Here is a 27263-nt window from a genome sequence, read left to right as displayed (position 1 = left end):
TTCGGCATGCCTTAAAATATCTCAACAAACACCTAGCAATGCCCTGGAAACCACCAAAAACACATTTGCTTACACCTAAATCCCACCCAGAACACCCTAGCACTGTGATGCTAAAGTTTGTATGAGCAACCACTATTTACATTTTCTTTTGAAAAAAAGACTTCTTTAAAACTAGCTCAAGTTCATTTTTTGCTCCCATATTTGTCCCAGAAATCCATACGATCTACTGTTGATTCTGTGAACCATTATGGAAACAAAGCCAAACCAAACCAGGCCAACAAAGAATAAAGTTAGTTGTGGTGCTGCCGTGTGATGCAGTCTGTATGAATGAAAGAGAGATCAGAGGAAATAAGAAATAAAGCATCGGTATAGGCGAAATTTACACAGGGACTCTGTTTCCATGGCAATGGCAGACATAACCTTACCCCTCCACACACACACACACACACACACACACTCCCTCACACAGACACTGATAAATACCAGGTATTACATGCCTCTTCATGTGTATATCGTAAAGCTCACCTCAGGCAAGGATCTCTTCAGTCTTTTACTTTAATGTCATTGATGCCCCAAGAGAGAATATCTTTTTGGGTGTGCAACATGATTGTAAAAGTGTTTCATGGCATAAATGGTGCTGCTTGTTTATGAGACAGTGGCTTCTCAAGTTAAATAAGGCTTTGCAGTTTACAGTTTTATTGCTCCTTGGTTTTTATTAAGTTGACTAAACTGATTAAGCTGACCCCCAATGCTCTACAATATGCAGAAACATGAGGATGGATGTTTAATAAAGCCTTCACGCTCTTGCCATTATTTATCATCTGCCACAATGTGAAAGAAAGAATAATTCAGATTCATGTTCAATACCTATTTATATTTGTAGAAAAATCTAATATAACAAAACAAGCACTGCTGCTGACATCCTTAGTTTGTTTCTGTTTCATTAATAAGATTGTGTTTTTTTTAGGAGGGTGGGGGTTTTGAGGTGGTGCTAACATGCACACAGGCTGTGACCAATCAGATTCTGCTTGCTTCAGTGATATTGGGATACTTGACCTTCCCAACTACTTCTTTCCCAGGAAGACTTCTCAATCCAATCCAATTAGTCTAACAGTGTGTCACCACTACACCAGCTCTGAGGACTAGAAACACACAGTGGGAGGCCTCCACACACACTCTCAGGACATTTAGCCAATCATTCACATGCAGAATTCATTCTGTTTAAGTGTAATTCACGTGTTAAAAGACAAAGTTTTCCATGATTCTCCGTTATGACTCTTTTTTGCTGCTTCTGATTTATAAATTCTCAGATAATATATATATATATATATATATATATATATATATATATATTTTTTGCAAGTTCTGGATGGTTTAAGAAAAAAAAAAATATAACACTGATTATTTAACGAAAACAATGAAAAATGTGTCATTTGAATATGTATCCTATGAGGAAATACTGAACTCAGTCGTGGACCGTGATGCTGTATCGTTATTTGACAGCGCCCTCGTGTGGACTGTATTGTACAGTTAAATTTACGGAAAACAACTGATAGAAATCAAATAACTCAAATCAGAGATGAATCTGAATTATAACTGTAATATATGAAATACATATTGCTCTGTATTTTTAATTGAAGGATGTCATAGTAGCAATAACCTATGAATTAAAAGATAAAAGGAGGTCTTATATGTTTGGAACAGCATAAGGGTGAGTTATTAATGACATAATTTTAATTTTTGGGGGCGAACTAACCCTTTAAGTTTACAGAAAACAAATTATAGAAAAATCAAATAACTCAAATCAGAGATACATCTGAATTATAACTGTAATATATGAAATACATATTGCTCTGTATTTTTAATTGAAGGATGTCATAGTAGCAATAACCTATGAATTCATACGGAATGGCTAAACTGGCCTACCGATTATGAAAAATTATTAAGATATTTAGTAAAATATTTGGTGCCAGTAGTAGCACAGATCATGGAATATGGCCATTTTGATATTAGTCAACATCAGTAAATAACTATCGAAATACAATCGTGTCCTGCGCCTGTCCTGCGCCGCTTCCCTGTCCTGCTTCAGTCAATGTACTGTTTGAGTAAATGAATTACTACGGGATATTGGTTTGTTTGAATTTAGAGGGAGTGTCAGCCACATTAAAAAAGTTAACAGCTTAAGTCATTTGTGGATTAATGCGTATTAGAGATGCGAACCATTTAAAACGATTCAGTTCGATTTGGTGAACTGAATGATTCGTTCGCGAACCAGATATCCAGACTGCTTTGATTTGAACTCTCTCTCACACAGACACGGAAGAGAAGACAATGCTGAATAAAGTCGTTGTTTTTGCTATTTTTGGACCAAAATGTATTTTCAATGCTTCAAAAAATTCTAACTGGCCCTATGATGTCACATGGACTACTTTGATTATTTTTTTCTTACCTTTCTGTACATGGACAGTATACCGTACACACAGCTTCAATGGAGGGACTGAGAGCTCTCAGACTAAATCTAAAATATCTTAAACTGTGTTCCAAAGATAAAAGGAGGTCTTACATGTTTGGGACAGCATAAGGGTGAGTTATTAATGACATAATTTTCATTTTTGGGTGAACTAACCCTTTAACTGTACAATACAGTCCACACGAGGGCGCTGTCAAATAATGATACATGCTAAATATGAGGTCATAACTGCCTCATATTTATATATATATAATATATATATATATATATATACAGTACAGACCAAAAGTTTGGACACACCTTCTCATTCAAAGAGTTTTCTTTATTTTCATGACTATTCTCATGTCCCACTGAAGGCATCAAGGGCTATTTGACCAAGAAGGAGAGTGTTGGGGTGCTGCGCCAGATGTTCTGGCCTCCACAGTCACCAGACCTGAACCCAATCGAGATGGTTTAGGGGTGAGCTGGACCGCAGACAGAAGGCAAAAGGGCCAACAAGTGCTAAGCATCTCTCTGGGACCTCCTTCAAGACTGTTAGAAGAGCATTTCAGGTGACTACCTCTTGAAGCTCATCAAGAGAAAGCAAGAGTGTGCAAAGCAGTAATCAAAGCAGAAGGTGGCTACTTTGAAGAACCTACAATATGACATATTTTCAGGTGATTCACACTTTTTTGTTATGTATATAATTCCATATATAATTCCACATGTGTTAATTCATAGTTTTGATGCCTTCAGTGTGCATCTACAATTTTCACAGTCATGAACATAAAGAAAACTCTTTGAATGAGAAGGTGTGTCCAAACTTTTGGTCTGTACTGTATATATATATATATATATATATATGAAGAGTTCAGATGCAAAATCCTCTAAGTGCCATCTGAACATGGCACGATGCAACACAACAGTTGTAGACAGTATACGACATTATAATCAGTAATTATGTTCCCACTGGATGCAACAAATGGCTCATTTATAATGGGTTTGAATGTTTTTGTCTCGGCACCCTGGGACACAGCATCACGGTATATTAAGGGGCATAAAATTTCCTTCACACACTTGAGGTATTCGGCCAATCACACACTGGATAGCTGGCCAATCAGCATACACCTCACTTTTCTGAACGAAGAACTTTGTAAAAATGTATGCTTTTTAGAAAGGTAAGGCACAGAGGACCAACAATGCACAATATGTGGAAAATAATGTTTTTTTTTTCTTAAACTGCATAAACAAATTTCATTACGCTAAATGCACAAAAATTTTTTTTATTTTAGGCAACATCGTATGACCCCTTTAATTATCAGACCAAAAACCTCTGCATGTAATGGCCTAGAACACTCTTTAAAGGGGGGGGGGGGTGAAATGCTCGTTTTCACTCAATATCCTGTTAATCTTGAGTACCTATAGAGTAGTACTGCATCCTTCATAACTCCAAAAAGTCTTTAGTTTTATTATATTCATAAGAGAAAGATAGTCTGTACCGATTTTTCCCGGAAAAACACGACCGGCTGGAAGCTTGACGTGTGGGCGGAGCTAAAGAATCACGAGCGCCAGTAGGCTTTTGCTTTGAGAGTGTTTGGAAGCTGTGACATTACCGTGAGGGAAAAACCATCATCCAAAACAAACCATGGCTAACAGTCAGATTCAGCCGTTTATTTATGATCCAGAATCAGATCCCGAGGCTGAAACTGAAGGAGAGCAGCAGCAGCAACGACTCGCTCCGAGCGGGGCTCGAACCCGGGTCTCCGGCATGGGAGGCGGACACACTAACAAGGAGGCAGAGATATTTGAAGCAGTTTTACTCACCGCCTGCGGTTCCAACACACGATTGTGACCCTTTTTTGTTGGGATTGCATCATCCTTAAGAAATAAACGATACGCAAATTCGTCGTCAAACTGGCCCTTGTTTGTAAAACAAGCATCTTCGAAATGCAGGGAACAAACAAAAACACTTGCACAACTCCATTGATGCTCTGTAAAAATAAACTCCATCCACTGGTCCCTTAATGCTGTTTTTTTTTGGTAATCTGTGCAGGGTTGTCTTGCCCTGGCAACCAAAAACACACTCCTTTTGTGTCATTTCGCGACGCTCTCGCTCTGATCAGTGAAATGTCTGTGCTGCTCAGCCTTGCTATACAGGAGCGCGCGCTCTTCCGGCAGAAGTGCCCTAGGACCCTTATAAGGAAATTCCGCTCCATCTAACGTCACACAGAGCCATACTCGAAAAAAACTTTCCGAAACTTGTGACAAACCAAAATACTCCTTCAAACTTACAACTTAATTTTTGAAACTTTGTCCATGTTTAGCATGGGAATCCAACTCTTTAACAGTGTAAAAAACTCATTATGCATGAAATAGCATTTCACCCCCCCTTTAAGATTTGATGGCTGCTCTGTAATTCTTCGTCATCAGTTAGTAATCCAGGCAGCTATTTGATAGCAATCTTTCCTTTGAAAAATGTTTATAGCATTTTTAAAACCAAATTTTAACAGCATAAAAACTGTAATGTTATGTAAAAAAAAAAGGTTGACCGATGAAGAGCCTTGGGGTGTTGATCGACACCATCTACATTTTGATTATCATTCTGAATCCAAATCCTATTTCAGCTTTTTGTTCAAAATGTTATTTATTTTGTATGAAACACATTAATGTGTTTATAAAAATAATGCATGAAGCTAGAATAAAAAGACAATTTAGTCCCAAGGAGTATTGAAACAGTACATTTATTTGTATACTTGCTACATAAAGTATCCTTAAAATATACTTTAACTTTACTTAAGTATACTTAGTAAAATAAACTTTAAGTATACTACTTTTTCGTAAGGGATGTGATAGTGCTCTCCATGAGAGTAGCATTTCTGTGTTCTGTGCGTTTAACCGGTTGTTAACGGACAATTGTTATGAAATCTTGAACCTCTGTGACGACGGGTGAATCAATGATAATTGAGAAGAGAAAGCGAAACTTAAAACTAATGTTCGGAGAAGCAAAAACACAATATTCGACTCTAGGTTTCTCACCTCAGTTTGGAAATAGTATCACAACTTTCCATCTGCAGATTATTCTGGAAAACCATGGGCACCAGGTAGGTAATATTTGTAATTGTAATATTTAAATCAATACAGTTATTTTTTTTCTTATTTAGTCACACAAAGTAAAATAAATAATAAATAAAAAATGTCGGAAGCCATTATCAGAGAGGAAAAAAAAGTCTAAAGTCTAAAATGCGTTTTAACGTGAATTAATATAAGTGTATATCCAGTTTGGCAAAGTTTAAGGGTCTAAACCGTTTTCTTCAGGTTAACTATAGCCTACTAAAGCATTACAACCTAGAAAAACTAGTTAAATTAGCTAATTTTTCTATGTAGCTAGCTGTTTATTTTGGGGGTGTGCAATTTAATGTATTCTATGAATAACTTTGGGATCTGCACTTATTGGCATTGATGGCGGTTTGCCAGTGTTTTTTGGCAACCGGAAAAAAGTAAGACCCGCATAACTTTCAAAATATTACTGTTATCGTGTCATGAAATGCAATTCTAAGAGTATTTCAGGCAAGAATGTAGTTGTTTAAACCCCAAATGTGCGGTTTATTTATAAAGATATCGCCTATTTGAAAATTAGAGACGTGAGATTCACGCATTCCTCCATTCAATTTTGCTTCAACCAAGTTACATGCATAGTGTGTTTTCACTTTGTGAATTATTGATTATTTAATTTTTTTCGTTAAAAGTTATAGCCTATGCATGTGATCTTAAAAAAAAAACAGATCTAACCAGCGTTTTATATTTATTTACACAAATGGTGGCATCTGTTTTTAACTATAAAAATGTTTATATAAACTTAATATTTCATATTTATTTCTGAATTACATATAAGAGCAAGAGCAAGAGACACAATATATTTATTTTTTATATCTGACAGTGTAACATTAAGCAGAAGTGTTTTGAATGAGTTAAACCTGTATCCAGTTTTCTGGGTAACATTGAGAATATATATTGTTGCAACACCTTCCCCCACGACCAGTCTGACGGGGCTCATGCTTATAACAGTAGCTTGGTGAAGTAAACTTTAGATTTAGTCTAGATTTAGACCAATATAGTCATTTGGTTTTAGCCAGATTTCAGTCAAGCAGAGTACATCAAAACTATTATCTGCGACAATTTCATTTACAATATCTGCTTTGGGTGTTTATGATCTAATGTTTATGAGCCCAAAACTTTAAAAATTATTTTTGTACATTTATTTTTAATTTTTCTGGTTTAATCATGATAAGATTTTTTGACCCCACTATGCAGGGAACAGACATAGTCTTAATAGATTGTACAGCGCAAGTACTTCTATCATTTAAGTTAGTGGAACAAAAGTCATCATAGTAGTTATTTGAGAATTGTAGAGGTTTGTTGGATCTTACTAGTGCACTTTTCCAGTTTTTTGGTATTTTCCCTTCTTTCCATATTCTATTATATAATTGAAGTATGTATTCATGTGTTTCTATTGGAATATGTTTGAACATGATATAAGATATTTGGTCTTCTCCCAGTGCTGTTGTTAGTTAATTTATGTCGAACATCAACATCTAGTGTTTTCCATTGGTTTCTTTGGTGTTTTATTATCTGGATACTTTTCTAAAAAAAGTTCGAAAAAAACATTTTTGCAATTAAATTGCCTTTATTCTTTTCTTTTATATATTCACAACCACTCTACCATCACTGGGATGTTTGCATATTTCCCCTTACCACCCATTTTTTTAACACGTTCCACACTTCACTTAAACTAGTCTCATGCCCAATCAATGAAATATTCCCTCCAGTGTCACAGTAGCAAAACCACTTCCAAGTGGTTTGATGACCATATTATTATTGTGCTTGATTGGCCAGCCAAGTCACCTGACCTAAACCTCAAAGAGAATCTATGGGGTATTGTGAAGAGGAAGATAAGTAACATCTAACAAACTATACAAAGGAGCTGAAGGCCGTTATCAAAGCAACCTGGGCTTCAGTAACACCTCAGCAGCGCCACAGGCTGATCGCCTCCATGCCACTCGCACTGAAGCAGTAATTCATACAAAATGAGCCCCAACCAAGTATTGGGTTCATAATTAAACCTGCTTTGGAGATCTTGAACATTTCTGTTTTGTAAATCTTTTTTTGGTTGATCTTTGAGAAAATATAAAAAAAGTTTTGAGATACTGAATTTAAAATTTTCCTAAGCTGTAAATCATAACAATCAGAATCAAAACAAATACACTCTTGAAATATTAACATTTCGGTCTAATGAATCTATAATACAAGAAAGTTTCTATTAAATTATAAAAAATATATAAAAACCTTTCCATGATATTCTAATTATCTGAGATGCACCTGTATATAACCTCTGTTCACACACAAAGCGCATTTATAGTCCAAATCTTGGTTCTTTGATGTTTTCTTTTACTGTATCTGTATATAGTTTTCTTGGTATTTCTCCTGCTGTGTTACTTTGTTCTTTATCTCTACTTTTTTTGCACTCTTTCACAGCGTCTGTGTACGTGGTTTTATTATCTATCTTGTATCTCTGAATTTATTGTGCTTGTTTTTGAATTTCAGAGCCTCTGTACACTGCACTGTTGTCGCCTCTACAGTTGCAGCATTTCATAGTCGTTGCATTACATTACAGTTCATATTCTTGCTCGTCCCCACATTTTACACATCTGCTACATGTCCTATCCTTTGACATTTGTAGCATCTCAGAGGAGGAGGTGGGCAATTCAGTGCAAAGGTCATCCTTACCATGAAAAAAAAAGTTGGACATACACAAACAGATCTTTTCTTAAAATGTTCAAGAAGGTCTATATTTTATTGTATGTAACCACACTCATTGAATCGTACAGATATTTGTGGTTTTGTTACATCATATACAAGGTGTGTGCCAATGCAAGCTGCATTTTTAATAAGGCTGTGTTTCTACTGTTTTCAAGAAAGTGAACTGATAGATTCAATGTTTCAATAAAATGTTATCACTAGGCAATTTCCCACACATAGCTTACTTTAACAGTAAAGCTCAATACATTTATAAGCCTCTTATTAAATGTGTCTTTGAGTTCCAGGGCAAGGTAACATCCATAACGTCTTACTTAGAGAATAAGTTTATGCTACACATACAGGGTTAATGCAAAAATATTCAATGTTTTTGTGCAATGCTAACTCATAAAAAGGTATCATGTGATGAACACTTCACACAATTTTGTTACTTGTAAACACTTTAATTTTGCGTTATGGATGTGACCTTATGGACTTGACATTATACAGATCTTACATTAAAAATTAAACACGTGATATAATGCATGTTCCTTCCTCTGGCGGCATGGCAGTGATAAAATCATTACTCCTCCGTGTTTCAGTGAAATGTAACACAGCCTGATGTCATTAGGCTATAAGTGCAATCATAAGTAAACGTTAATGAAACAAATGTGGATCAATTCTACTATTTTCCATGTCCAGAAGGATAAGAAAAACATCATCAAAATAGTCCATGTGACATCATAGGGTCAGTTAGATTTTTTTGAAGCCTCAAAAATACATTTAGGTCCAAAAATAGCAAAAACTATGACTTTATTCAGCTTTGTCTTCTCTTCCGTGTCTGTTGTGAGAGAGTTCAAAACAAAGCAGTTTGTGATATCTGGTTCATGAACGAATCATTCGATGTAACCGGATCTTTTTGAACCAGTTCACTAAATTGAGCTGAATCATTTTATACGGTTCGCATCTCCAATAAGCATTAATCCACAAATGACTTAAGCTGTTAACTTTTTTAATGTGGCTGACACTCCCTCTGAGTTAAAACAAACCAATATCCCGGAGTAATTCATTTACTCAAACAGTACACTGATGTGTACACTCTGTATGTGTGAAAAAACAAACTGCTGCAAATGTCTAAATTACTTGTTGTGCTTGTGGGGCAAAAAGTTGCTGAAATAAATCAATATGTACAGCTCTGTCTTTCTTTTCTCTGGGCTTACAATTTTGGCATGATTCTCTCACTAACCGAGTTTTGCAAGCATGAGGAAGAGGGTAGGTCCACCACCTTCTTGTAGTCAATCACATGAGGCTCTCAATGACTCTCCATCTGACTGGTTCAATAAACACATCATATGCCAAATATGCCAATTATACATAATCTTCATTTAGTTTCGGATCGTTCTCGCTGCCAGAATGGTACTTTTAACATACACATATATTAAAAATAACAATAAATAAATAACAATAAAAAATATTAACCAACAGTAATATATATATATATATATATATATATATATATATATATATATATATATATATATATATATATATATATATATATATATATAATTAATTTATTATTATTATTATTATTATTATTATTATTATTATTATTATCTCTAACTTATTGGGAACTTATTAACCATTTATCATCTGTAATACCATTGTGTGATGGCTATATGACTGTTAGCTCTATAAACATATAAACATGTCTGTGTGTTCCCTAGTGGCTGGGAATGTTGGTTTCTTTCATTTGGATATATTTAGAAATCATTAATGACATTTTTATTGTAATTTATTTTGTTTTGAAGTGTAAGTTTTTGCCTTTGTCACATCTGGACACAAAGAAATACATTTGTTGCTCATACTTTCTTCCTATAATAGCTTGATCAGTCACATGAAAGTAATTAGCATTATCAAAATTTCAAAATTATACAACTGAGGGTTAAATACCGTAAACAGAGACATTTGTGATTTATGTAGTTATATTGGTTAAGTAAAAAGGTTTTACAAAGTATAGCACTCTGATAAACTAGTGCTGAGCATTTTCACATAACATCATTTTGATTGTAATGTTTAATAGCTCAATGGTGTATGCAGATTATATGAAATTTCAATGTAAAGCCAAACCAATCCAATAATGTTAACACCAATTCACAATTCACTATGAACACATGGAAGTCTAGCCTAATGGTACACAATTTATAAAGCTTCATGTTTTAATTAATTTGTTATATATTTATTTTTAATGTAGCTTATGTATACATTAAAAGTACCATTCTGGCAGCAAGAACAATCCAGAACTAAATGAAGATTAACGTTTTGGCATATGATGGGTTTACTGAACCAATCAGATAAAATTAAATGGAGAGTCGGTGAAAGCCTCATGTGTTTGACTACAAGAAGATGGTGGCAGCACAGACAAAAGAAAGACAGCGCTGTACATATTAGATATTTCAACTTTTTGCCCCACATGCACAACTAGTCTTTTTTTTTTTTTTTGCATACATACATACTGGTTCTATCCAGTTGATCTGTTTTGCAGTTGTTTAAATTTTTGTTTTCTCTGGCAAATCACTGTTCACAGGCTTGCAATATTTTTGACTATATTTTAGCAAAAACCACATGCCAAAAGTGTAAGCGCAGAAAAATGGAAGTCTGAAGAATGCAAATCATATTTATTTTGCTTTAGCGTGAAGCTGCATTTTCACAATGCTTGAATAACACTTATGAGTAACAGTAAAATGTTGCAAATATTTTTCTTAGTTTTGAAACACATTTACACCTTTACAAAACTTATATTGTGCATGCAAATTTAATTTACGCTTACAGTTTTACGTACACTTCTAAAACTCTTACCCTGCGTATGCAGATCTATTTGACATTAAATTACCTTCATAACACTCACGGTACATATCACACATCCAGCCAGAGTTTACTGAACATGAATAATATCATAACAACTCGAGATTAAAATCAAGCTATGTTGCAACAACATTCAATAGCAATTGTCTGAAAAATGCACTTAACACAGAAATGGCTAAACCAGATCAACTTAACCTAGGCATTCTGTCACTCTTACTACTTCGCTAGTGCTGCTTACTTATATTGCTGTTTTTTTAGAGCAATATCAAATTATTTGATCACGTCAGTGAAGTCAAGGCTGCGCAGCAGCTCATGCTCAATGTTCATAAGCGCCAGCATGCTTAGCCTTTCCTGCCCCATTGAGGACCCCAGCTCTCCTTTGACTATTCCCAGTTTTGAGCAGCTCTGCTCGCCGGAGGCATTGGATACCATCATGCACAGATAGAAGCAACCCAATATCGACATTTGGAAATATTTCTGATAAAGGTTCAACAATGACAAAAGCTTTTACATGGTAAGCTCTGCTGATTCGTCCATTCGTTTGGTCACTGGTTTCTGAATGCACATAAATGAGTCATCTGGATACGAGGAAATTAGATTCTAAGCTTTCTATGACATTAGTTATGTCATACACCATCATCTGCTTTTCCAGTTCAGCTAAAAGACTGTTGATCATGACCACATACATCAGAGTTTCGAAAGTTTCCCTTGGGTTTAGGTCTGCTTCATTTGCAGCTCCTTCATCAGGCATTCACTTTCGCTAATGCCCTCAATGCTGCTCAGCCTTGTATTCGCCATGTTGAACCTTTTGAATTTTAAAAGCTATTTGATTAAATAAAAATCTTAATAGGCACAGATAATTGAATCACCTCTGTGGTATTTATTAAATCATTGAAGGCTTCCACAATTTCATCAGTTATTAATGTTTTTTCGCATTTATTATATTTTATCTCACAGATCTAGGAGTGTTTTTTGGTTTGTAGATATCCATAGGTAAGTAATAATAAATAATACATTACGATTGGGTAAGGTTCAAACATCTTCAAACCCTTATTAGTTTTTTTATAAAAATCACTTAAATATATGCCTATATATAAATCATAGAATGTTAGTGCTTTTCAGTTGCATCTCTTTGACTGGAATTCTTTTGACTTGTCTGACATTATTCAATTGACCTAAATTGGATTTACATAGAATATGTGATTTTACAGTAATGATGTCAGATGTATTTGATTTATTCTGCAAAGTAATTTAATAAATTCACGATTTTCACTTTTGTGCTATAAAAGCTAAATCAGCACTAAATAAACTTACTTCAAATTATGTGCCTTAATATATTGGCTGATGCATTGTCATGCTTTCACTTTCTGTACAATGCAAACATCTTCATCGCTTGGGAAGTTTTGAGTGTTTGTTAATAATTATGAAACTCTTCACAGACTTAAGAAGGGTGAGCCTGAAGTGAAGATTAGCTTGAACTTAAGTGAGGACTCCATGCAAAAAATGCTTGATCATTTGAAGCAGTTGTGCAAAATAAGGTGAGACCTTTTTTTTCTATTTTTGCATCATGATCAGCTGTTTTCTTTACTCTCGGGTGCATTGTCAATGGTGACTAAACTATTATCTTTCCTATTATTGTCCAGGATGGACCAGCACACCAGGCTGACCTTCATTTTTCAGAAACATGCTCAGCTCTTCATTGATGTTTTCAATCAGTGTTGCTCAAGAATGAAGCAGTTCCTGTCAGATCTGGAGGAGAGTGCAGTCCAGCTGGACAGGATGAAGATGGGGGCCACTATATCCTCTGTGGTTGGCAGGTCATTTGAGATAACAGGGGGAGTCTTTTCAATCGTTGGTCTTGCTCTGGCCCCCGTCACTGCAGGAGTGTCCCTGGCTCTGACAGTGACCGGTCTCAGTCTGGGGATGACCAGCAGTGTCAATAGTGTCGTCACAGGCATCACTGAGACAACAGTCAACATTCAGCAAGTGAGAAATGCACAGAACATTTTCCAGAGATTCATGAATGATGTGGGGAAGATTCTAGACTGTCTGGAGCAGGCCAGTAGTGAGCAGCGTTTAGAGGGGCTTGCTTTTGTAGATATGATGATTGGAGCAGGAAAGTTGATAGTTTCTGTAGGAGGAGTGCGCCGAAAAATCTATAACCTAGTAGATGCAGACTCAGCTGTTCAAGTTCTCAAAAGGGAGGTGATTCCAACTGCAGCCATGGTCGGGCTCCAGGAGTCGCAAAGTGCTCGCAGCATTCCCAAACTGGCAGCAGACCTGCCTGACATTAAGCAGCTGGCAAAAGGGACGCCACTAGCGCTCTCCAAGTCTGCTAGAGCTGGATTCATTGCTCTAAATGCCTTCTTTATTGGCTTTGATGTCCTATTTATTTGCAAAGACAGTAAAAGTCTGGCCAAAGGGAGTAAGAGTGAAGCTTCTCAGCTCATTCGCTCCAGAGCAGCTCTGTGGAAATCTGAACTTGAGGCCTGGCAGAAGATCTATGATTCCTTATGCATTGGAAAATTGAAGTTTAGGAAGAGCCAGGAAGTTTTGGACCAACTATTTCTGCCTTACTTTTTAGAGCAGGGCTATTCAGTTAGTTTCATTTGAGGGCCAGATTATCAAATTGAAAATTTGAAGGGGGCCAGGTGGGGGCGTTCATCCCAATGTCTTTTTCGGGGGGAGGGCTATAAAATAAGAAATTAAATTGAAAAGCATATTCAGCTGTAAAATAAACAAATATTATACCAACAATTACATGTTTGAAAGATTAAAATTAGTGCTAACAGTGTCATGAACTGGAGTGCATTTTCTGCACAATACAACCAGGACTTCTGGGTGCCATGTACACTGACCCAGTGCCTACGGTGCATTGAGATATTTAAAGACTGCCCACCTAGGTATGGGGAATGGCAGGAGGGGAGTCCTTTATGCATTTTATTCATTCAAAGAATTTGAGTGCTATTGCTCGGTTGATTGTTTTATCAGTGATGGAGATGGATTTCAGAATGAGTAATTTTTTTTTCTTGTGTCATGTTTATAGTCTGTAGCAGTGGTTTTCAACCTGTGGTCCGCGGCCCACTGTTTATAGTCTGTAGCAGTGGTTTTCAACCTGTGGTCCGCGGCCCCCTAGTGGGCCGCGGTGGTATTGCAGGTGGGCCGCCAATTATTTTCTGTTCATTTCCAGTCCATTCTAGGGCTGTGCGATTAAAAGAAAACGTCCTAAAAATCACGATTTGAGCGTGCGCATATGCCTAACTCCAGGTTCACACACTGTCTGTGATGCGCCATTTTTCTGAGCCAATGTTGACGGATCAGAGCGTTCTCACTGCGGTGCACACTCTCTCCTCGCAAAGCAGCGTGTATCTGAGCAAGCACGACCGGTTTTGTGACAGAGCAAAGGAAATCTGCTGCGAACAGAGAGATTCGCACTTGTGCATTATTTTAATGTGCTTTCGCGTTATATTTATGCGCTCTCACTGCTGAGCGCATACACATACTGTATACACACTGCAAACACCTGAGGCACCGCTACAATTAATGAGCTCTATGAACAATGCATGGCAAAAAAGAAAAAAAAGTCCCTGTATACAGGATTTTTTTTTTATTTATTTTTTTTGCCACAAGTCTATAATTTTTTTTACATCTTCACTATAGTGATAATTTTGACTTATGCCTGTTCTAGAGATGTTACAACTTTTTGATAAAGCTCTGATTGGTTTTCTTTTGGAAATATGTTTCAAATTAATCCTGAATGCATTTATGACTGTAAAAGCACAATTGCAAAATTGATCCAAAAAATTGCGATAGTTTTTTTTTTTTTTTTTGTCCATATCGCACAGCCCTAGTTTATTCAATAAATATAGTTTAAAATCTAGCTTCTGAGTACTAAGTTATTAACCCAACAATAGCGGGGTCAGTTAATTTTTTTGAAGTGGGCCGCGCAAACATATGTGTTTGGTTGTGTGGGCCGCGAGTTGAAAAAGGTTGGGAACCACTGGTCTATAGTCTAAATCTATTTTTGTATATACAATTATATTTTCTGTTTTGTTTCTTTGAAATAATAATAATAATAATAAAAAAGATCACTGTTATCAGTTATATACTGTATAACTGATAACAGTATAAATAGAGTCAATTGAACTTAAAACTACTTTATTTGCTTAAATATTGCACATATAGAATTGCCAAAGCAAAAGAAAAATGTACAAAATTAGAGTTAATAGGATCATGTTATACAGTGACTTTTCAATGATTTATTTAATCATATTTTCTCCAAAATGAGTCACAGATTTATAAGATATGGCTTAAATTATATATTTAGGTCTTCTTATTAGGTCCACTTAAACAGAGATAGTAGAAATTATGAATACTATTTTGTATTTTACACACCTTTTTATCGATATATGCATTCAATTTTATATCGTCCTCAATGCAAAGTAATCAATTTCCACAAGAAATATAAACCATGAAATAATGATTTTTTTTATGAAATAAAAAAATCAAAATATATTTTAATTATGTTATAGACTAGGCTAAACTGCCTCTAATCATACAAATCATGTGAAAATATAGTTATTTTCTTACAATTTTCTTACAATTTTCTGCTTGTCTCACCCTTGAAGTTCCACCCTGTTATGCTATATTATGGAGACTGTTTGTCCTATCAATGTTTTTTTTTTTAAATCTACATTTACATTTAGTCATTTAGCAGACACTGTTATCCAAAGCGACTTACACATGAGGACAATGGAAGCAATCAATAACAACAAATGAGCAATGATATAGAAGTGCTATAACAAGTCTCACTTAGCCTATATGCAGTACACGTAGCAAGGGCTTTTATATAATATAATAAATAAAAAGAAGACAGAATAGAACAAGATCGAGCGAGCTAGTTTTTATTTTTTTTGCTTTTGTTATAATAAATTAAAAGAAAACAGATTCATGAAGATGGCTAAGGACTCGGGTGCTCAGACTGAGTTGGGCAGGTCATTCCACCAGGAGGCAACATTTAATTTAAAAGTCTGTAAAGGTGACTTTGTGCTTCTTTGGGATGGCACAATCAAGCACGTTCACTTGCACAACGCAAGCTTCTAGAGGCACATATGTCTGAAGTAATGAATTTAGGTAAAGGGGTGCAGAGCCAGTGGTGGTTTTGTAGGCAAACATCCATGCTTTGAATTTTATGCGAGCAGCTATTGGTAGCCAGTGCAAATTAATAAACAGAGGTGTGACGTGTATTCTTTTCAGCTCATCAAAAATAATTTTGCTGTTGCATTCTGGATTAACTGTAAAGGTTTGATAGAACTGGCTGGAAGACCTGACAAGAGGGCATTGCAATAGTCCTGCCTGAACAGAACAAGAGCTTGAACAAGGAGTTCTGAAAGAACAACGTTCCGAAAGAAAGGGCCTGATCTTGATGTTGAATAAAGCAAATCTGCAGGACCGGACAGTTTTAGGAATGTGGTCTGAGAAAGTTAGCTGATCATTAATCATAACTCCAAAGTTTCTGGCATTTTTGAAGGAGTTATGTTTGATGTGCCAAACTTGATGGTGAAATTGTATTGAAACGATGGGTTTGCTGGAACCACAAGGAGTTCTTCCTTGGCAAGGTTGAGTTGAAGGTGAAGTCCTTCATCCAGCAAGAAATGTCTGTTATACAATCTGAGATGCGAGCAGCTACCATCGGATCATCAGGATGGAATGAGAGGTAGAGTTGAGTGTCATCAGTTAAATCTGACATAGTTATAAAAGTTCTGTTAATCTGTAGAAGGTTAGCTAGCTAAATGTTGATCACTCAATGAGCTACGGCTAACTTAGCTCAAAAATTTGTGCAACTAACAGGGTTGAAATTATAATAGAATAAATAGTATTTAGTGTATACAGCAAATAAATGTCTATATACGTATATATATATATATATATAAAGATACTGTGCAGAGCCCTTAAGCTCCAAGGTCACTGTATAAGAAAAGAAAGAAAAAAAGACCACCCACTAGGCTGAGCGTGGTAATATTAAAATATTTTATGCAATTAACGCAGCATCCATTTTTTCCATCATAATTATCATCATAATAAAAAAGACAAAAAATGGCATCACTGTCCATTATTGTTCCTTCTTGTGATGGTTTATGTGTTTGTTTATTAATCTAGTTAATCCAAATTATTTAGAACATCTTTATTTTTATCCAAATATAAATAAAAAATTATTTATGTCTGTCCTCTCTAATTTGTAATTATTTCTCTAGCCATCTGAACAGAGCATTGTTTTGCCGCCATGAATGATTGTGATAAGGAACCAGAGATATTTTTTGTGTCCTTCCCCCAAAGGAAATCTGGATTATTATTTATTTGAATTTTTTTGGTATTGTTTTGAAACAGTTATATAGGTGCAGTTCCACACATTACAGATGGGAAACCATGCAGGACAATGACGGAAAGTCCACTTTTAACTAACCTGTTTTTCACTGGTTTTCCACCCTGTTATACTCCATTCCACCCTGTTATGCTCCTTTCCACCCTGTTAGACAAGTCATTTTAAATAATAATTTGACAGCATCGTTAAATGTTTGGCATATTTTTGTCTTATTTTGAAAGGTGAGGAGCACTAACAGCATATACATGTTTTTTAGCAATTTTGTATTATTATTTACAACCCTATTGGCAAAAATTGGCACAAAAAGTACCTGTTCTTAATAATTAAGACATATTATATTCGTCAATAATTGTTTTGTTATTGTTTTTAAAATAAAATAAAAAATAATAAGATGGCATAAAGGACATACACTATCCAAGAAAATTAACATTTACATTATTAACATGTTGTGATAAGTATCTATATGGAATATTTTCATGGCCAGTGTCTGAACAATTTACCCATAATTCAAATTTTTTGAGTCCCTGAGCTTGACCAATATGCATTCCTAATAGTTAAACATATCACTATTTTGGTAGAATGCAAAAAAAAAAAAAAAAAACCATAAAAAAAATTTTCCAACACTTTTGAAGCCAATATGTTACCACATACTAGGAATGGCCCAATAAATAAACAAGAACCATGGCAGAGGAAAGATTAAAATAAGAAAGGCAGTGGCTATTTGCACTAAGTGCAAATATTGCATCATCGCGCAATGCAAATTACACACACATACATTGTCAGTTCCTGCTGAATGTTACATGTACTGTAAGCAACGTTAGTTATGATGACATAATATTAGAAATGTTAAAATAACAAAAATTATTGTTCAATCTTACTTCTGAAAGGTTATCCCGATCAATCTGGTATCAATACTGCTTAGGTTATTTCAACCATAAAATACACAAAAAAAACAGGCATAGTTGCTTGCTCTGCCTTGACTCAGATTGACTATGGTGCTAGCGTAGAGTAAGGAGACCTAACCAGTATGGTGGCGATGCTGGATTACGTTCCAGCACGTCATGAGGTGTTTATGTATAATATGTCAATGGCAAGGGGTGTGTGCGACTCTTCTCCCGGGCCATATGAAGATGATTGGAGGGCCGGATTAGGCTATAAATATGGGAGGCCATTTGAGACTAAACCCATTGAAACACTTGCAATACACATTGAAAACTTGCGATACACATTGAAAACATCTTGGGTTATGACTGTAAACCTTGTTCCCTGAGAAAGGGAATGAGAACTGCAATCGAATGAACCTGAACCTGAGACGGTTCCCTTCGAGGGAACTTTGAACTGCGTCAAATGAGCCCTGCCTGTCCTAGTGTGAAGCTGCGCATAGACACACTTAGGACGAGAGCACAAGGGTGCCCGGTTTTCAATGGAATGTTCAGGCTGTAAAGTCTAATAAAAATATGAGGGGTGGCTGCATCACAGACCTCCTGGATTGGGGCCCCTGAAAGGAGGGCTCTAGAGGATGCCATTCATCTGGTAGAGTGAGCCCTCATGGCCAGAGGTGAAGGCAAATTGTGCACCTGGTAGGCCATAGATATAGTTTGGACAATCCAGTTGCTAATGGTCTGTTTGGAAGCAGGAAGCCCCTTCTTTCAAAACACACTAACAACTGGTCTGTCTACCGCCATGAGGAGGACCTCTGGATATATATTTTGAGAGCTCTGACAGGGCAGAGCAGGTGAAGTCTCTCCTCTTCCACTGTCACGTGAGGCAGAGGATGACAAGCCTGCAGAACTGTAGGCCGTGTCACATTAGACGACACCTTGGGCAAATAGCCCGGAGTAGGATGTGGGATGGCTTTGATGTCGCCTGGAGCAAACTCCAGGCACCCATTAGATATAGAGAGTGACTGGAGATCTCCTACCCTCCTCAGAGAGGTAATGGCCAACAAGAAAGCCACATTTAGGGAATGGTTCTTGGCCTCAGCTGACTCAAGTGGTTTTGAAGGGGGCCTCAACCAACCCTTCGAGAACCACCGGCAGTTCCCAAGAGGGAACCCTGGTATGAGCCGCAGGTCTCATCCTCTAAGCCCCACGGAGGAAACGTATGACCAACGGCTGTCTCCCAAGAGGCCCATCACTCAGTGGAGCGTGGAAAGCCAAAATGGTAGCCACGTACACCTTGAGAGTGGACGGGGTAAGACCAGCCAAGAAGCGATCTTGGAGGAACTCCAGCACTGAAGCCACTGGGCAGTTAACTGGGGCCACTTCACACTCTCTGCACCAAATGGTAAAAATATTCCATTTCAGGCTGTACAATTTCCTCATGGAGTGAGCTCTAGAGCTGAGTATGGTCTCCATTACTCCTGCTGACAGGCCGGCCTCTTGGTACTGTAGCCCCCTCAGGGGCCAGTCCCACAGTTTCCATAGTTCAGGCCGAGGGTGAAATATTGAGCCCACTGCCTGTGTCAGCAGGTCCCTCCTAATGGGAAGCTCCCTTTGGAGGGCCGTCCAGGAGTAATATGTCTGAGAACCATTCTCGGGCCGGCCACAAAGGGGCTACCAATAATAAACTGATGCCAGCACGACAAACCCTCTCTAGAACTCCCGGGAGCATAGCGATCGGTGGAAAAGCATACAGATGCAGCCTCGGCCACGTCTGTACCATGGCATCCAAGCCCAGTGGGGCTGGATATGTGAGGGAGAACCAGAGTGGACAGTGAGTCATCTCTTGAGACGCAAATAGATCCACTTCCACTGGGCCGAACCTCTGAAATATTGACTCCACCACCTCGGGATGGAGTATCCATTTCCCGGGCATCAGCCCCTGCCTCGACAGGCCAAAAACGATTCTCGATGTGAGGACGCGAATGCTGCCTGGCCGCAAGCCTGTGGGGCGGACAGTGCAGGGCGCGTTCGCTGGAAACTGATGCATCCTGAAGCGCACTTGACAGCAGGAAGTCAACATCAATTTCCTGTGGGCTCCATGGAGGAGGCAACCACAAGTGGGGGAGCGAAAAACCTAGGCTAGATGTATCACGGCACAGTTTACTGGGCAGCACCGGGGTTTTTAGGGATGATTTAGACTCGGGGGTTAAATAGGTGGCAAGCGGCTGTTCCACTTAAGGCATCATCCCATAACCGTTCTCTTGCCCCCCCAAGATATTACTAAAGTTTAGCACAGGGGGGTTGGACATGCGAGATGAGTGTGGTTTGTTCCATGAGTTGTGTAAATCGGGAAAGAATGGTAAACCCTGATGATAAGGTTGCTCTCTGTGCTGCAGGAAACACTTGTCCAACTTGCTTTTAATAAGCGTTTCCTGCCTTTCATGCGGCCAAATGATATTAAGACGGGCCACCGCACGAGAGACCACCTCCACCAGTTCCTCATATGTGGGGACATCGGATGGCGAGTCATCCCCAAAATCCCTGCCTTCGATGCTGAGCACCTCTACGTCCTCAGAAGCAGACAGCTCAAGCATTAGGCTCTCCACACATGAGGAAGAAGCTGCGGGGCAGGAGAGCATCAGAACTGGCGAATGAATCACGAGAGCGTGCTTCGAAACAGAAGCACAGTTTATGCAAAGAGTATATTGTATATAAGAGTATACATATAGTGTTTCACATGTATTGCCAAGTGTTTCAATGTGTATCGCAAGTTTTCAATGTGTATCGCAAGTGTTTCAATGTGTATTGCAAGTGTTTCAATGGGTTTCGTCTCAAATGGCTTTCCATAGATAAATGTTTACACCTATTGCACCAACAGAAACTATGATCAGCCGACACAGCCTCCTGCAGTTATAGATATATCTGCAGACATCCCAAGTCTCCCGGAAGTTCCGGGAGTCTCCCGCATATTGAATCGGGATACCTCCCTGAAATGACTTCTTGCAGGTTGGGATGTCTGTATCTGTGATGATGTTCACGCAGCAATGGCTACAGCTGCTGATATAAACTGAATTGCTCAAGACATCATAACATGTGAAGCTACCGAGCCATGATTTGAGTAAACATTTCATAACAAGTCAGCATGTTTTTATGGGGTCTCCCTGCACATTCCTGTAACATATTTCATCAAGGTTAAGTGAAATATAATAAATAGTTTGCAATGCTTCTATTTTTTTTTAATAGCTGACTATCGAGTTTATGTTCAATGAATGTCTTTGCTGAGGTAAATGTGACTTTGGTGTAACATTTGGACCAATCAGACACACAACTGTTTGTTATATTTTACAAATAATCTCTAACGCCTCCTTCTACGCTTCCTCTAACACTTCCCCAAAATGCAACTATCACCTCAAAAAAGGCAGAACAGGCCTCTGGTTCCATAGCAACCAAAGGCACACTATCTGATAACACTAGGTTTATGACGCCCAGGAATGTGGCTAAGCAACCCTTAACGCAAGTCTCTCAAAAACAGATATACGATGCACATAAAAAGGGACTCTTCTCTAATTAATTCATAGAAAAACCCTTGACTTCCCACCTGTGAACTTGTACCAGATTGATGAACTCCCAGTTCTGAGCTCTGACATCACATAGCCCGCGAAAAAATAATGGCAGCCCTACGGATAATATTGCCTATGGATGCGGTGTTTATGCAAGTGGTACATGGTAGAAATAGACTTTAGTACAATATATAACGTTGCAATAAAATTAATAATCTAGCTACAATTACTTGCGCTCAGGCAGTTTGGCGTGACTTGCCTTGAATGCTACAAAGTCGTGAGTCGTGGTTTGAAGTCATGATTTACGGGCTCAAAAACCTGCCTGGAACGTAGCATTGGCTTACTGTGCATTCACACTGCCACCGTCGAGAGCGTTAAATTGGCCAGAAGCCATCCATTTTCAATGAGAGCCAGCGTCGAGCCGTGGCAAGGCACGACTTGGACGTAGAGAGCGTCGAGGAGAGTTGAAATCAGGGCAACTTTATGGTAATGAGGTATGACACAGTTTGGCGGCACCAACTGAAACGTAGAAGTCCACCGCTTCAGAGCATTCCAGAGAACGCAGCTCCGACCACATTAGTGATCCCAAGCAAAATGGAGGACAGGTTGATTATTGCTGTGGCAGGTTTGCAATAATGTATGATGTGTCCCTGTTTGTGTACAGGAACATAAATAAAAAAAATAAAAAAAGATACTTGAATCAAGATGTCTGTTCATGTTCCTGGTGAGTTGCTGATGTACAGTAATGTTACAGGAATAATCATATAATCATATAATAAATAATAGTACAGTAGACCCAGTTTACTTTTAAACAAATGTCCCTGATTATACTTAAATTAAGTAATGTTTATACTTGATTATATTTACTTAAGTAACATTGTCTGTTATACTTATTTTCATCAGAGTATTTTTAGAGTGCTTTATACATTAAAGGATCTTAATACTACGTTGTATTAAGCGTTGTGAGCAGGGTGGCCAGAGCAATTTTTTTTGCTCTCGACTGCAGCGGTGTGAACGCACAGTTAGAAATCTCTAACTGCTGGACAATAAAAAATAATAATGATTTATTTATATACTACAAACATTTTTTTCATATAATAAGGCAGAATAGTTTCTATACTGTAATAAATGCTATGTCAGTTAGCACTGCATTGTTCATATACTTTATTTATCACCTGCTGGAGATGTCTTGAAAAACTTTAAATGGGATTTTATGTCGAGCCTAGTCAACCGGGTTTACGTCCAGCTAGTGCAACCGACCCCTGGAAGACTAATTAATTATCAACACTTAGCCTATGTCTTTTCAAGCTTTCTGACTTGTTAATAATTCATGTTAGTAAAAATTTAAGCGTTACTGAGATCGGCTCAATTTGTATAGGCTACATAATAATATGAATGTTAAAAATTATTACTTTTAAAAAACTAAGCTTAAAAATCTGTTTATTATATGTACACACGATTTACACTGTCGAATTACATTTGTATATAACTGATAATATAATTAATTGCATTAATGTTTCTGTCTTATCAAGGACTTTTATGATCAAGGACACTTATGATTTATAATGGAGTGTTTATATTATATATAAGTGTTTATATTTAAGATAAGTGGTCTGGTTACATCTCATTTTTGGATCAGTGTGAAAGCTTTTGCAGTTTATCATGTTAATTGCTTTTGGGGTGGTGGTGTGAGTTTCACATGCTTCAGTTAAACACTGGCAAATCTACTGATATGATAAAGTGGGTGTATCAGCATAAAAGGACATTTTGAAAGCCACAGACTGATTTCAGCAGAGGAATAATTACAAATGTTGCAACTTGTATTTTATTCTTCAAAGACAACTAGAAAAACCAACATATGCATCTTCTTTTGCATAGTAAAGGAAGTTATCTAAGATTTAGCTTCACTACTAAAATGTCACAGAAAACCTAGATTTATTTAGCATACACATTTCAAGATTTAAAAATTTTAAATGTTTTTTAAACCCCAAAACTGGCAAAAGTAGGAGAATGTTGTGGGTGTTGTTTTTTCAAGTTCTTTAATTACCATGAGTGTATTTTCACAGAAGGGAAATAAGTTTGAATACAAAATATTGCGACAATATATTTTTACTGAGCTTTGACTATATAAATCATCATCTAAAGTGAAAAGTGCTGTTAAGTTCATGTTCCTCATTTGTCGGTTGGTTTGGTGTCACAGGTTATCCATCACTCTGTGGTGAATGGAGATGCGCGGTGATGATGACCTCTGGTGGTGGGTTGTGGATATTGCAGTGCTGGATGTTTGTGTTTTAAGCGAGGTCCTTTCCTTTCTGTCGTTCATTGTTGTTTGCAGCTCTGACGAACACTGCTTCTGCTACTTAGAGGCTGGTCACTGCTAATATTGTACCTAGCTGAATATTTCTGTTCTGTAGAAAACAAGAAAAACATCCTCTAAGCAAAGCGGACGTACTCAGGTAACCACATAGACGCCATATTTAATTTAACACGAATAGAAACGAGGTTGTGAGAGAGAGACTGTCTTTACAGAAAGTCTTTACAGTGGCACGCAGGTAGTTACTTATAAGGTCACGCAATTTTCAAACAATTCACAATTTTCAAAACAGTTTAATATATGGATTCTGTTTTTGAACAATCAGAATTTGTTAATCAACAGTGAATGCACTCGCTCTTCACAGCCTCGTTTTCCTGTCAGTAATTAAATATGGCACCACCTTGACTAATATTGCCATTGTTTTGTTGTGTTGTTATTTCTTCAACAAAATCAATTTGGAGGATCTCAAGACAGCTTGACAATATTACAAACGTAACAGAATTAGTGATGCAAACTTTCTTTAAATATGAGGCAAATACAAATTCAACAAAACAATAGTGTCAGTATTCTGCTCCAGTCAATTAATCTGCTTATCTATATGATTTGAAAGTTTTGAGTTATGAATTAAAACATAAATGGAAAGTACCCTAAATGAAACCACTTCAAAAGTAAAAAAAATAAAAAGTAATTTAAAGTTTTACATTTTACTTGAAATTTTGATTGTTTCAAAGTGGTTTTAATCTCTCTTAAATTGGTCATTACATTTCACACACATATAAATTGATATATTTTCATTTTTCAAAACAATGAAGAACATTAATATAAGTTAATGAGTCTTAAGGACAAGAACATTCTCCTACCATCCACTGTCCGTTGGGTCATTTTCCTTCCCGATCTTCTTAACTCTCTCACTTTTTCTATTTTCTCATCTCTTTTTCGTTCTTCCTCCAATCTCCTGAGCTCTTCTTCCTCCATTTCTCTGGCCCGTTCCAACACCTTCTCACTGGAGAGCATAATCTCCTCATTGGTAGCCACCATTTTCTTGATCTTTGCCAGAAGACCAGCCACCTGGTCCTCCCCTGCTTTGGGATTGCTGTACAGAGCACAGAAACGGCCTCCACACTTGACAATCAGCCTGTGTAACTCGACATTCAACATCACTTCTTTCTTTAAGGTGGAGCCACGTAACTGCTTTCTGTCTAAAATGGTGAAGAGCACCAAGCTGTAACTCCAGGCTTCTGGACCAAACAGCTCTACATGTTCCTCCACGGCACGACGTTCACGCTGGGAGAACGAGAAGGACAGTGGCACCACCAGCAACAGGGCATGGGCTCCGGGCTGGCACAGACTCATACTTCTCATTATCTCCTTCTTCACAGACCATGCAGAGGAGCCATTGACATTGAACCATTCCCAACCTGGGGTGTCAACCACCAGCACCTGCTGTCCTCTCACAAGACCCTGACATGACAAACTCATTCGGGTCTTCACCCCAACCTCGTCAAAGGCTTTCTTGCCCAGAATGGCATTACCAGCAGCACTTTTCCCAGATTCTGTCACTCCAACCAAGACAATTCTCAGTTTAGGACAGTCAGGAAGACAAATGCCTTGTTCTGTGGATAAAAAGATAGACATGACAAAAGGCCAAATTTAAGATTTGTGTATTTAAATTGCATTAAAAAAAACATTATTAACTTCATTCACAAAATAAACTTTTTTTATTGCATATTTTTCTGTCATAAATATCATGGTATAGTTTATTATTAACTGTTTGCAATGCATCTCTTTGATTTTATTTAAATAATCACATTTTCAAAATGCTCTTTTTCATATTGCTTAGAATGAGAATGAATTTGTTCAAAACAATTAAATGTATTGGAACAATAAATCGCTGTGGAACAGGCAACATTAAATGTATGAGATTGAAACTGTGTAAGTTACATGACGATTTTATATTGCTTGGTCTGAATTGGTAGCAGTAAAAACAGTAATAAAAAGGCTGTATGAATATCAGCTGTTAGGTATTGAAATTATTGCTCGCTCGATAATAGTATTATATAATAAGCACACACCAGACTGGTCTGTAGACACTAATTGCTTCATTAAATTTTCATTTGGTGCATGCCTTATTGATTTGGAAGTTTAGTATAGGTCTTTTTCATTAAGTGTTACAAATATCAAACACTGTAGGTCTACCTCTGTTGATATTACCAAACATCTGATAAATAACTTTGGCCTTATTTCACTGCCATGACTACCTATTGACGTTAGAGCTGTTAAAAAAAAAAAGGAGGATGATCTGGTAATAAAAATCTTTTTTGACTAAAAGGGAAAAACACGTGTTCCTGTACTGCTGGCTGTCACTAAAAAGATCAACACAATAGAATGTGAAATTAACTAATACATGTCTAAATTTAACTATAGTCACTGAATAATCCCTTTAGGAAATTAGCAAGATCTGTAAAATGAAATAAATACATTTTAAAGTAATAACACTGATTGTAATAGTCTATCTGTAGTATATCAATTATTTGGATTCTTGCTAAATATTCTTGACATTTAACTGTGATAATCTGTAATAATCTATTTTCTAAATTTCACAACTTACACATCATTTGCAGTATAAAACCAGCTACACTGAACAAACCACTGCAATCTATCGTTTTTAGCTGTGGTTACAGTGATCTTGCAACAAATTGTACATTACTGTCCAGTAACTTGTATATTTAGTGAAGGCAGTCTATCCAGAAGTGTGTACTGACCGTGACCGTGGGATATTTCTGTAATCTCATCCATTCTGATCCAGTCTGTTCAGTGTTTCTCGCTCAAATGTGCTGCTCTCCTAACAAAATGTTCATTCCTGATGACTTGACTGTCACAGCTGAGAAGATTGGACCAGGAAATATTTCATCCGTCGTCTTATCTAAATATTGTTTTCCCTGTACATTGTCAGAGCAATCCCGTATCAGGCTGTGTTTACAGCCTCTTTTACTGTCATACATATCCAAAGTACAAA

General features: G+C 37.1%; 2 protein-coding genes across 2 annotated transcripts; one reads left to right on the top strand and one right to left on the bottom strand.

The window, feature by feature from the left end:
• Positions 1–12751: 12751 nt before the first annotated feature.
• LOC113047366 (apolipoprotein L2-like) lies at positions 12752–13905 on the top strand. Its single transcript, XM_026208726.1, has one exon. It carries the CDS (start codon positions 12752–12754, stop codon positions 13718–13720), a length of 969 nt encoding a protein of 322 aa, XP_026064511.1. The 3' UTR covers positions 13721–13905.
• A 9842-nt stretch (positions 13906–23747) lies between these two features.
• On the bottom strand, positions 23748–27167 carry LOC113047010 (GTPase IMAP family member 4). The gene is made up of 3 exons (XM_026208231.1): positions 27010–27167; positions 25108–25860; positions 23748–24341 (listed from the first exon to the last, which is right to left on the bottom strand). Exons 1-3 carry the CDS (start codon positions 27041–27043, stop codon positions 24253–24255), a joined length of 876 nt encoding a protein of 291 aa, XP_026064016.1. The 5' UTR covers positions 27044–27167; the 3' UTR covers positions 23748–24252.
• Between the last annotated feature and the right edge of the window lie 96 nt (positions 27168–27263).

This window comes from Carassius auratus, chromosome 28 (assembly GCF_003368295.1).
Source record: "Carassius auratus strain Wakin chromosome 28, ASM336829v1, whole genome shotgun sequence".
Classification (NCBI taxonomy): domain Eukaryota; kingdom Metazoa; phylum Chordata; class Actinopteri; order Cypriniformes; family Cyprinidae; genus Carassius; species Carassius auratus.
This window is presented reverse-complemented; position numbering and strand designations above follow the sequence as displayed.